This window comes from Passer montanus, unplaced genomic scaffold, assembly GCF_014805655.1.
Source record: "Passer montanus isolate IOZ18808 unplaced genomic scaffold, ASM1480565v1 scaffold104, whole genome shotgun sequence".
In the NCBI taxonomy this organism is placed as follows: domain Eukaryota; kingdom Metazoa; phylum Chordata; class Aves; order Passeriformes; family Passeridae; genus Passer; species Passer montanus.
In genome coordinates, this window is record NW_024356948.1 from 345,725 (window position 1) to 359,201 (window position 13,477).

General features: G+C 39.7%; 1 protein-coding gene across 6 annotated transcripts in view; it reads left to right on the top strand.

Annotated features, from left to right (window-relative positions):
- Positions 1-13,477, top strand: part of KIAA1328 (KIAA1328 ortholog) — a 177,468-nt gene that overhangs the window by 62,087 nt on the left and 101,904 nt on the right. For all 6 annotated transcript variants that reach the window (XM_039718652.1, XM_039718668.1, XM_039718676.1 and 3 more), the window contains one exon: positions 7,154-7,281. In XM_039718652.1, coding sequence (XP_039574586.1) covers positions 7,154-7,281 — 128 coding nt within the window. The remainder of the gene's footprint in view (positions 1-7,153; positions 7,282-13,477) is intronic.

The window sequence follows — 13,477 nt, forward strand, 5'->3', positions numbered from 1 at the left end:
TTTTTGGGATCAGTTTTAACAGTGGCACTACAGGTGCTATAGGTGGAAATGAAAAGATTATTTTTTGAAAACAACTCTCCAGTTGTTTAGGAAACTGTTTTTTATTTCTGTTCACACCTGCCATCCGGGAGTTCAGAGACTAGATTGGAATTTGATGTTTTTTGTGTGCTTCTTGAAAGCTCCAAAGGACTGCCCTGGCTTTGTCCCTAACTTTCTTAACTCACTAGCTTTTCTGTAGGTAGGTAACCATAACTTAACTAATTTGTATGCACCATATGCAGTCTCGGCTCACTTCAAAGTGTAATCAAGTCATGAACTAATTACAATACCATATTCCCAAAGAATGTAAATTTAATTTCCCTTCAAACAGAATGGGAATGTATTAAGCAATTCCTTTATATGAGAGCTGTGGCATTCAACAACATAATGCTGATGCTTCAAACAGAAGTGAAGTTCTTAACTTTTGTGGACCTTGTGACCTTTTTCCCTATGCATCTTCCCTTTTTATTCTTGCATCTTGAGTTAATTTACTGACTGGATAACAACATTAAAATATTCAAGTGTAAATTAAAATGTAACTGTTGGGCTTCAGATTGGAGATCACTCTGTCTTATTGTATGTGACTTGCTTCTTTATAGTGTTTTCAGAATTGTGCTTCCTAAGGCATTTGGATCAGAAGGAAATTGTGTTTTGAATTGAAGGCTCATAAGGTTCAGACTCTCACCAGATGATTTCTTTAATACATCGAAAAGTGGATGTGCAGAAAGTTCCCTACAGGTTCTTAGCATCACTGTGCCAGGGAGTCCACATAAACTCAGTTATATAAGAACGAGCAAAGTGAAGTTGTTCATAAAATATTTTATTACCTTCAGTCTTTGCAGCAACTTCAGAGTTTAGATAATAAACCTTCATAGAACTTAGTAGTCTCTACCCTTTCTCAGAACAATGATTCACATAGAGTCAAACCACTTATTTTATTTCTCTTAATTTTAAGACAGAAGAAACATGTTAGGGTTGACTTTGATCCATGCCTGGGTAGTCTGATTTCTAAAATGCTGTCCTGTTGCTCTTCTGAGATGAAATTGTCAAAGCACAGGACTGTATGTGTTAAACCCAAGTAGTATTTTAAAATTAAATGTGGGTCAGCTTCCAATGAAGTATGTAATTGTGAAATGCTAAAGGAAAGAGCTTAGAATATCTTAGTTTATATTTTAAAGTGTTCCTTTTAGATGTTAATTCATTAATACCAGCAGTTTATTTTTATTCATATGACTTTTCATATGTAAGTAGTTGAAGCTGCATTATTTTAATCCTTTCTTTGGTTAGGGAGAAAAAAGCCTGCAGGTGGAAATCAGAATGACATACATATTGCTTCTTTCCCAAAAGGCACAGTATCTGTCTCCTATTGATATGCAAAATATTAAGGCAGAAAATAAACCCCATTGCTTTATGTGTCAAAATACTGTAAAAAATACATGCTTGGGTGATGCATGAAAAAAAGTGTGAGTCCACTTCAAGCTGAACACACTTGCAGTGGAATTTGCCATTAGTCTATTGTGGGTCTTTGGAGTTCTGCAGACTCTGTAAGTTTGGTTCCCTTAGGAACCAAAGTGCTTAGAGGTAGCTTGATCCTTAGCTGTGGTTACAGAGGTAGCACTGCTGGGAGACCCAGCTGTGTGGGTCTTAGCCTTTGCCTGACTTTGGTGATATGCTTTCTTACTCTTGCAGCATTTTTTAAAGTGATTTTTGGGCTACGAACAGCGCAGTGAAATGTTGTAGCAGTACATGGTGCCACAGCTATGGATGCAATGGTGTGTCTGTTAAACAGCTGTGAGCTTGCTGTGACATTCTTCACGTGCCAGGCGCAGGCCAGAGGCATTCTGGAAGTGGTGTAGTGTTGCTGTTGCTGCCAGAAAAAAATCCAACCCCCAAACAAACCCCACAAAAACATCAAAGCGAGGTAAGTTAGATCAGGCATGTGGTGCTTGATGCTGTGCTGCGGGGACTGTGCATGGCTCCTTGAATGGGTCTGGCATGCACACCTGCTTGGAGAGCGTGCAGACGAGCTCAGCTCTGCCTGCAATTTATCTGAGGAGATTTTTCTTGGGAGACCAAAGACCTCTCAGAGCTTAGTGTAGCTTCATCTACCCACTGTCAGTGGCATTTCCTCAGTATCTCCTTCCTTGTCTAGTTTTTCTCACAGCATTTGTTTTCAAGGGACTACCTGAGGCAGTGAAAAGAGTTGAAAACTCTGCTGAAACTGCCAAGATGATGATAACTAGTCAGGTTTCTAGATGCATGTCCTTAAGCAGGGATTTAAAAACACCAGTGCTTTGTGGCTACTGGGTCCTAAGTGCACATGTCAAAAAACTTTCATCTCATCACAGAAAGTTTCTGGTGTCTCTACCACAGAGTTCAAGTTAATGGTGTCTGATTTAAATTCCAATCCAATTTGTGTGTGTTTGACTTTTTCTTTCCTTTGATTGCTTTATTCATCTTTGCATATCTCTGTAATAGCTCTGAGTCTCTAGAGAGTCTTCCATTGGCTATGGGGGCTGATGGACTGCAGCATGTGGTGACTGAAGATGGAGATTCAGCTCCTGTGTTCTGTTCTGGCCATGGATCAGAGAATGCAGCCGAGTGAAAGGATAATCCAAGCTGAAGCTACAGTCAGGGACTACAGGAATGAATCATCACTGGGCGTCTTGTTTGATGTTTGGGAGGTCTATTAGGGCTTTTCTGCATGGGTGAATGCAGGCAAACTCAGACTCTGAGCTAATCAGGTGCAAGATGAATCTGGTCTGTTAGTGTTGTGCCTGAGCTGTGCTAGTTTACCCTGCAGCTGCAAGACATGTCCTGGAGCTGGCTTGAGGAGTGTGGGGCTGCTGGGCTGCACCTGTATGCTCACACATGCCCAAAGACTCCCTGTGACACAGTTTTCCCATGTGTAAAAAGAGAACAACAGAGCTGCTGTCTGTCCCAAAATGCTTTTGGCAAACCAGTGAGGAAAATGTCATTAGGTGGTGAGTTCTTGCAAACATTCTGAAAATACAGGAAGCCTTTGTTATTAGATTGATTGCAAAGAATCTCATTAGCTGTGTTCTCTTCTTTTGCTAGTAGCTTCTAGAAAAGTTTTATCCAGACTCAGTTTGCTGTGATTGGAAGCTGCTTTAAATTTATTTTTTTCTTTTAATAAAGTGAGATAAAACATTTAATCTTAAATTATAAAGGTCCCCCAAAGAAATCTTCTTGCTAAGGAGAAGAGTCTCTCTCTTCTGATTTGGTTGCCTTTTCCCTCTTACAAAAAGTGATATAAGAAAAGCAGAATTTCTGTAAGTAGTCCTCATGGAGCAACCTGATGTTGGCTTCATTTGGAAACCTGGACCTGAAGAGACCAGTAGTTGTTTGAATTGCTGCAGCATCAACATAGCTTGCACAAGCATGGTGAGGCTGATGTGTAAATTCAAGAGCTTCTTAGGTAGATGGTGGATGCTCTGAACTAAAACATTCCAGATATTAAGCTGGGCTTTGCTTCTGCTCAAAATGCCAGTGGAAGCAGTGGACGGGGAACAGTGAAGGGAGTCAGTGGGTGTGTTAGAGACTGGCCCTTGTCTTCCCAGTTCCTGGGGAAGCAGGAACTGTAGTTTTTTGGGTTTTTTTTCTACTTCAGCCTATGGGAGGCTGACAGTTTTTCAGCAAGGAGTAAGCTGTGAGTAGTTGAGGTAGCCATGGAGCAGACTTAATAGCCTGAGGATTAAAAGTGGAACTGAAGGAAGGGATTAGGACTTTGCAAGGTGGATAAACACATCCAGACAGGTGACTGTTGCTGGAAGAGGTATCCTCTGCTCCCAGCTCCACTCCCTCTGCTTGCCTCATGCCAGATCTTGTGCCTGGCTGTCTTTTTGCCTTGCTGGGACAGTATGCTCAGGCCTGGAGTGAGTGATCTAAGGGGCAACAGAGCTGGTGGGCATGGGAGTGAGTAGGAGAGTATCTTTGGAAGCAGTTGAACATTAGGTTGGCTGTGCCTTCTTGGGGAGCTTCACCCCAAGGAAAAGCTCTTTGTTCCCTGCCTGGCTCCCTGGACATCCATTCCTGGCTTCTGTAAGCGTGTCACCACTGTGTGCTAGCAGCCCCTCCTCTCAAAGCCAACTATCTCCACTGAGGTTATTATCTCATAAGAGCCATAAATGAGCTCTTAATTCTTTGACTTACATTCAGTGAAAAAATTAACTAATTTATTCTATAAAATATGTAGTACTTGCAGTATTACATGTAAATGTGGCTATTGAAAGTCTAACCTTTGCATTTCTAAATTTTTTTTGTTTCCCTCTCCTCCACATACAACCTCGATACTTTACTAATAAACTGCATAAAAAGTATTACTGTAATACATTCAAATGCATATTTCTTGGACATAAAACTGCCTTTCAGTGAAATGCCAAGTACCACTTCTCCCAGGTAACTAACAACTTGCAAATTCAATATTTGTGCTGCCGAACACATGAAGAATTACCAAATGTGTCCATTTAGGTATATTACTTTTTTTTGGAATGAAAATCTGTAGGACTTCTCCTATACTGTTTTTTCAACCTTACAACTTATTTTTTTTTTAAAAGCAGATTATGAAAATATTTATAACGTGCATGTCTGTCCAAAGACTGTATTGCCTTAGTAGACGTATGATCTTGTTATATCTGAATGGCTTAAATATTTTCATGGCAGTGTTGTGTATTGTCTGGCTAATTTGTAGGATAAGAAAGGAGATAATCTTGCTGCTTTTAGCAAAAAATTCAATAGAATGAGAAAGTAAGATCTAATATTAAGGCTTTTTTTTCCTTAAGAAGATATTCTGCAGTAAATGTACAAGCACATTTTTGAGAATTGCCATACTTTCAGCTATTCTGCATGTGTCACAAATAAATTAACTCTTTTTTCATATTAGAAGCTTTGTGTTTACTTAAGTAAGCAAAGCAGGGCTTTAAACACACACTGTGGTGGCTGTAGCAATACTTTGTATAATGTAGAGTGATTGTGTGAATGAACAAGGTTTTAATCTTCTAATACAGTGAGTTTTACTTTGGCTGACCAAATCTCGCAAGAATTTCGGAGACATCTCAGCCACCATTCAAGCTCATGTGAGCCATTGCCCTTCCCACTCATGATCACATAACTGCTCTTTGGACAATCAGGATTTACTTGCATGCTTTGCTGATGCTAATTTTGCTTGTCCTGTTTTAAACTGCATTTTAAATTAATTCGGCAGCCACATGCGTGAGGTGGTGGCATCGTGTGTACCACGAGGGCTCTGCAGTCTGTGGAACACAAATGGGGCCTGGGAGTGCGGGCAGTCTTGCCTGGCTTTCCAGCAGGACTGGTGCTAACACAGTGGCAAGGGTGAGGATGGCTGCCTGGCCATCACTCGTGTGCCCCAAGGCTGGTTAGGGTGCTCGTTTCTGATGCCAGCAGTGTGCTCGCTGGAGGGAGGAGAGGGCAAAATCTGTTTTGTGGGGAAGGGGTTGCTGGAAGCAAAGTGAATTAAGAGGGCTGTAAAAAATTGATAAAGATAGATAGGACTGTCTGTTTTTATATTCTGCCACATAACATGGGTTTAAATGAATTTCCCTATAATTTGTCTTCAAATACCGACATTTAACTCTTAGGCTGTATAAATGAACTGGCTTTTGCTAGAGTAAAATTCATGCCCTGCGTCCAGGCTAATATGTTCACCTACTATAAACATTACTGCCTATGGTTACAACTGGAATAAAAAATTCCTTTTATATACATCATAGCTGGCAGAGACTCCTGAGACCACCACAAATCACTTCAGCCTTTTGGTGCTCTCTGACGAAATGAACTGAAATGTAAAACAGCTCCGGCTTCAGGCAGGCTGGCTGGCTCTGGAAAGCAATTAGCTTGTTAAGACCATTGTTTGTACCCTCCCATATTTCCAGGTGCTGAGCAAAGGTGTTATGAGAGCTCTCCTGATTGATTTCAGCATTGGGGTTTATTAACCTTCCATTCCTTCCTAAAATGTTTTGCTTATTCTCTTGGTAGCCTTTTATTTAAAGGAAAGAAAACCAACCAAACAACAACAAAAAGAAGCCCTAGCAAGGCCACCCCTCCTGCAAAAGAATAGGAAGAGAGGAGGAGGGGAGAGAGGGAAGGCAACAAAACCGAACCAAAAAAAACCCCTTAGGGTCATAACAGGGAATAACAAAGCAGTGAGTTATTTATGCAGCCATGATTGGCAAAAGTGATTGCAACATGAATTTGCCCAGAAGCAATGATTAGATCATAAAAATGTTAAGGAAATCTGTAACTCAACACCGTTTTAAAGATTGAAGAAGTTTTTGTTCCCTACCTTAATTGCAGTGACTTGTTATTAAAGTATTTATTCAGAGTAATCTCTTTGGACAGCGAGCCCTTATCCCATCTGCATGCATAATTAAAAGTGAGGGGGGAGAGAGGGGAGCATAAATGGTTTACCATGCTACATGAGCAAGGGAGGGAATTACACAATGACAGGTGAAGAGCAGATTTATCTCCTGTTGGAATTTCAATGCTGCAAGCAAGGCAGGACACTGTTGCTAATATCCTTGCAAACACCACAGTTGCTGCTTCTCCAGATTACTGTCCAAAAATTATTGCTGGTCTGTAAAAGGCCTGTAGCACTGCATCTGTGGCTGTGGGGTTTTGAGCCATTGGCACTCAAGCAAAGAGATTGGATTTGGGTATGTGGGCTTGTGAATCAATGTCTGTGCTTAAAAATGGACTATTTACTTACTTGGATGGCTATTTATTTATTTATAAATAAACATTGGTAATGGCTGGCTTTGCTGAATACGAATAAGAGGGTTGTAGCTGTTCCAGCTGAAACAATGTCATCACCTGCCTCCTGCTGCTGTCCCTTTTCCAATGGTAAAAGAATTTGGTGCAATTCTTCTTTTTCCACTCTGAGTAAGGAGGAAGGTTGTACTTGAACATTCATCTCTAGGCAGATTTATCATCATTAGGCACTACTCAAACACATGGTATCTGTTTTTAAATTGAACTGTTATGGATCTAAATCAGATTTACAGAGTAAGTTGGTATATATTTGACCATAACTGTTCGCTAAAGAGTGTTTTTCCCTTAACTTCTGATGTCTCACCTCTGCAGCAGCAGTACAGAGAATGCCAAGAACTTTTGAGCCTTTATCAGAAGTACCTAGCTGAGCAGCAAGAAAAACTATCACACTCTCTTTCTGAACTCAGTGCTGCCAAGGAAAAGGAGCAGAAGGTAAGCTCTTTTCTTGCCATCTCTTTTTTATTTAAATTACCTAGTCAAAACATCTTTTTGAGACTGTGAGTGCATGATCTTACATCTTACGGTGTTGAATACTATTTTGTGATTGGCTTCCCATGAGTCCCTGCCTTAATACATGGATTGCAGGCAAACAAAGAGAAAAACCCTGACAAGTTTTGGGTCAGTAGAAGGGGTGAAGTTAATTGACCATGTTGCAATGGAGTAGGAATCATGGTAACCCACACCTTTGCCAAGGAAAAAGTTAAGATGCTGTTATGTTTTCTGTTCTGTTATTTAAACAGGAAAATAATTGCAGTCACTGTAGATATAGCCTTTCACGTTTTCACTGTGGCTTTTTATGATTGAAAGGGGCATTACAGATTATGTATTTGGTCAGTAAGAGCTTTCTCAAGTCTGTAAAGCAGCTCATCTGATTTGGGCCATTTTTAGAAGACGTGTAGTTCTAGATGCAGTTAAAACCAGAAAATGTTGACTAGAGATAGGTGTTAAATTAAGTAGTAAAATGTTTCTTGTATGTAGGTGCCCAAAACCTTGAGAACATGGTTGGCTGAGATTTTCCCCTGATAGCTAGGTGCTTGGTTTGCATCCCTGTTGATGGCAGATTATACCCTGGAAGAGAAGACTGCCTATGCAAGGGCTCTACCCCATGTTCTTGCTTTCTGTTCTCTAGTAGCAGCTTCCATCTGTAGATAGATCTCCAGAATCCAACCTACCTAAGACCATGCCTTTTTGTAGAGGTTATGTCCTTGGTCCCCTCTTCTGGAATAGTCTTAAAGGCTTATTTATAACAGGGCTAGAAATAAAGTCATCAGCAGAGAGTATCCAAAAGAAGGTCTCAGTGGTTCCCTGCTGTGAGAATTATACAGGCAGATCCTGCTTCTCAGGAGACTGGAGACTGTGCAGGAAGGAGTCTTTTAATTCTCTCAGGAAGCAGGTAGCAATACTCTGTGACTTCACTGATGTCAGGAGTTTTTTTTGTCCTGATAATGTGTGGGTTTTTTTTGGTTTTTTTGTTTTTTTTTTGTCCAACTTTGTTGGACATTGAACTGTTTGTTAGGCTTTTAATCTTTTATAAACATTTAATTTCCATTCTTTTGTGTTTATATCTGCCCTCCATTTTTGTGATGGCTTTGAATTCAAAACAAGAATATCCTCCTAGAATGGATGATGTCTGTGTTGCTGCTTGTATGGCATGCAGCTTGCTGAGGATCTCCATGGAAAGTACTCCAGAGGGGTCCATGAAGTCCAGAAGCACTGTGATAGCTGTGTTTTGGGTGATGCCAATCCTTCTTTCAGGTTTTGCCTTTCATTTCTAACCTTTCAACTTCAAATACATTTATCGTATACTAGGTTAGCCCTTAATATTGAGGGAACCAGTATCATCACATCTACAGGACAAAGGCATGGAAGCAGATAATAGGAAACCTTCAGCCCACTGACTATCAAATTATTTCAACAATCCACGTTCATCTCCTCTTCATCTGTCCTCCTAATCACTCTATCAGTGTATACACAGAGACTTTTTAAAAATTGTTTTCTGATTTCACGTGCAAAGTTCTATCAAGCTCTCTTTGATTCCATTATTTCTTTTCTGTACGTTTACAGATACTTTTGTCCACAAATGCAAATTCAGATATTATATCGAGGTTTGCCTTGACATTTCATTTATGGTTACATACTCTACAGCTCCAGCCTAGCAGGTCTGAAATTACCCTAGTCCTCTTGTTGTGTGCAAAGCATTGTAGGAATAGATAAAAACCTGTCAAAACATGCTTCAGCTGTTTTTTCTTATAGCGTGCAAAATGTTTCTGATGTTTCTAGCCTTCCTCTTCAATTTTCTTGTTCTTTGCATTTGGCTTTATAAATTGTTACCATTTTTCACCCAAACAAGCACTTTGTACTGTGTTTCTCCTCACAGTTTAGAAACTGTGAAGAGGTGAGCAGGACTGCTGTGCCCTGTCTGTTCTTTCCCTCGAGCACTCCTTCATGGGATGGCTTTCCAAACCCAAGAAGGGTCATTGGGCTGCTCTTGATGGGACTTGGTGTTATTTTCACACATCTTTTAATACTTGAACTGTGAGCTCTTAGTGTCCTGATGGGTCTCTCTTTGAATGTTTTTTTTTCCTCTTTGAGTATTGTCTTAACACAGTAGCTCATACCAGCATTGGTCTGTCTGCCTGATGGGGTCTGCTGAAGGGGAGCACAGCAGGGGGGGATTTTTGAGAGGAAAGAACTGGAAGAGGACAGACCCAGAACACTTTTCCTCATGCTCCAAGTACTGCCCATGCCAGTTCCTTCTGCCTCACTGAAGCTTTTGTGCTCTCCCTTTCTGTTTTAACGTGGACTTTGACAAGAGCAATTTTATTGAAATGTTAGGATAATGGAAATCTTTGTGAGTTTTGTTTTAATCCAAATCTGTCTGGAATCTTTTCCTTTTCTCTTGATTTCCTCTGGGCTAAGGAAATCTTGCATATGTCTGGATTTAAAGCAAGATAGCTAGCTTGCCACATAATTTTTCCTTTGTATAACTGTGTAGGAGACATAATCAGCACTTCTTATTATGGGACACTGCTGATCTTACCAGGATCTCTGTGTTTCCATGTATGATGTTCTGATTTTCCTGTCTCTTGCAGAAAGATTGGACTGTGCAACTGTACTCCATAATGAAGCACTTGTTTTGAGCTATTCTTTCTTGTTTCTGTTCATTTCCCCCCCTTTTTCTTACTTGTTAGTTTGGAGTAATTTCTAGTGCTACACCTGAAATAAATAGGGCAGGAGATCATTCTCCTTTTTTAATGCCTTTATTAAAAATCAGCTCAGGTGGGGAGAACCGATGGGTCGCGCACATGCCGTTGCTGCTCCCAGGAGTGGCACAGAGGAGGAGGAAGAATGCAGCTGTGTCTGCTGGTCTGCAGGCAGAGCTGGGGCTTCCATCCTCACGAGAGCACCAGGAGATTCCAGTTTTTCAGTCTGACATTCGAGGTCCTCTTTCTAGCCAACATCCTTTAGGTTAGGGTGAAAGGTGAGAAGGATCTTAGCAGACACTGGATTCAGTTCCTCACCTCTAGACAATACTTAGATCTCTTAATTCCATGGTGGCTCATTTTTTTAGGGTTTTTCCTGCTAGATTTGGTGAGGTGCATTTGCATGCCAGCCTCGATGTCACCTCCTCCTCACAGTCCCAGGTGTCATTTTTCAGGAAGCAGCAGGGGGAAACCTGATGAAGAGGGATTTCTAACCATCAACAACAGGTGATTAAAGAAAAACTATTAACAACAGGTGATTACAACATGAAGTTATTAACAACAAATAGTTAAAACTCCAACTTAGCAGCAATTGGTTTAACTTGTTAACTCTGCAACTTTAAAAAAAATGGACAACTTTTCTACTCATAACACACCTGTATCTTAACTTTCACCTGCCCATCTTCCTCATTCTTACCTTATGATAATTTGGATCATGAGCTGTCACTTTCCTCTGGGCCTAGATAGGTATTTGGAAACATCTCCTTTCAGCATTTAAATGCTGGGTTTTCTGTTAGAATAAGATAGTTAATGGGTCAAGAGAACAGCAGCTTACCAAACATTGATGGCATTGTTGTAAAAAGAGGTAGATTCTACAGGATGTAAATGACTGCAGTAGCTGTGTGCATGTGGGTGAAATGCAGCCCCTGGTTTGTAGCTGTACTGGACTAATGCAGAGGCTTTGGTGTTAACTTTTATTTTTGTCTGTTTAATATCACCAAACAATAGCAGTAACTCTGAAACCATGTTTTCCTCTTAGCTAATATTGCTTCTTTATAATGAAAGTCAGCCCTCAAAATATAAAGAAGCATCCTGGTAGTAGTGAAATAAAACTGCTGGGAAGATGGTGGTAAGATGATTTAAGTCAGAACTCTTGTGGAGTCAATAATCAGTAACTGGAACATGGAACTTCCTTTTTTTTTGTGAGATAAAGTTAATTCCATTTGAAAAGATACTTAAGGTGACATGAATTGAATTATTCAAACTGGCCTTCTCAGCATTAACTCTAGGTTAATATCTCATGATGCCTCTGGTTTCATTATAGGAGTTTTAAGTACATAACTTTTTATAATAAATTCAATACCTAGAAGCCGAACTGAAATTGGTTTACCTTCTACCAACCCATAAAAAGAAGCATTAATTGTAAAGTGAATATTAAAGTGGTCACTAAAGTTGACTCAGATTCAGAGAGATAGCGCTTTGGTAAAGGAAGCGCTCTACTGAAAAATAAGCTTCTGCCTTGCTGTTAATAGAAAATATCATTCATAGTAAAATGTAGTTAAACTTTTCTATCAAAAATGATTCTTGGATGTACTCTCTGCAGCACCCAAACATTCAGTCTATTTTCATATGCTTTACACAGACATGTGAAGAAAATTGCCCTTGTTCTAGATAATCATGTCTGACCTAGTTTATATACTCACTACTTCACTGCTATCTTAAACTCTGTCAGGAATCCAGTTTGATTTGGCACATTCTGGCTGATGAATCTGTAGATGTTCTTCAGTGTAGGGTAAGACTTGAGGCACAAAAGTTGGACAAGCAGCTGAGTTTCTGCAGAACTGGGGTTCTTGAGCTCTATCACCTTAAGGAAAGATAATACCTGTAGTCTTAGCACTGCTTATTAATGTTAATCTTTGAATTTACAAGTATGGCTGGCAGCGTTTGTTTCTTATTTGTGGAAGATTACCATCGCATCTGCTAATTCCCTTGATTCACAAAGATTCTTTTGTGTGTGTGTGTGAGGCTTCAGTTCTTCCTTGTGTAGAAGTAGCATGGGAATAGAGTGGGATTATAGACGGAAAGGAATATCAAGAATTTATTTTCAATGGTGTATCATCTCCATCTCCCTCAGAGCTGTGATGTCTGCCCCCTCTTTTGGGGTGGGCCAGTGGCCCTCATCAGGAGCGAGGTCATTGTTCAATCCTAAGCATCATGCAAGCATCCTGAAAGACTTGATCTGCTTTGGGCATATGGTGAAATCGTAGCAAAGTTGACTTTCGGGAAGGCTTTAAAAAAAAAAAACAACCCTTTTTTTTTATTATGTTGCTATTTCTCTTTAATCACTTTTTAAAAATTGTTGAATGTAGTTGTATCACTTCACAGTAAAGTCCAAAAAAGCCTTTCTCTGTAAAAACGAATTAGCCTTGCTTTCTTTTGATATTGGCAACTAAGATTCTTGTCTTTTTTTTTGCCTTAATAAGGATGATTACATACTAAAGTGTCAAACATTACTTACTTGTTTTCTTAATTTTTTCTTTTGAAAAAGACACTGAAACACATCAATCTTCAGAAGCCTTTTCTTTTGTGATTGTCCCCAAACTTCCCCACTTCCATTTTTTTTCAGTGCAGGTCACCTTTAAACACATTCTCAGCTTGCTTAAAGAAAAAAAAAAATCCCACATATGCGAAGGGTTTTGAATGCTGTAAGGTAAACCTTCATCATGGAATTGACTTTGTCTGTTTACCCAGCTGTATGGGAACAATGAATGAGCCCATCTGAAAGATACTTGAAAACTGGGATAATAAATAAAGAACTAATTTGACTAGGGACTCAAGGGTATTGGAATAATTTTGCAAGGCCAGACAGAGACAGTTTTTGCATGAGTAACTGTCAGGAATAGCCTTGCCTTACCTGTGTTACTTTCTGCAAATCCTCTGATCTCTCTCTGTGCTTCTCTTATCTGTAAAAATGAGATAATGTTTTTATCCTCATTCTTTCTGGTTTTTTTTTGCTGAGAATGTCAGGTTTTAGGTGCTTTTTCATGGGTGTTCAAAGTGATTAGCAGTGATATTTGAAATATAGGGTGGTCTGGAATAGACTACCCTGTAATAGCAGGAAGAAAAACAATGCTTTTTTGTCCTTTTACCTCTAAGATACTAGGTCATAGTTAATTTACCTGTCTTTTCTAAAAAATGTCAACACTGAACAGGAATGCAGATGGATATAAATATTTAAGCAAAAAGGAAATATCAGTATTGCAATACCTGTGCGTTGCTAGCATTCATGACAGAATTCCATCCACACTCAATCTCCTGGAATGTGTGCCACAGTAGAACTGTCTGACTTGCCCAGTCTATTTTGTTGATGTGAATGACACTGTTCCTTGTGATAAGCACTTCACTCTCAGCTCACCGCTTAACTG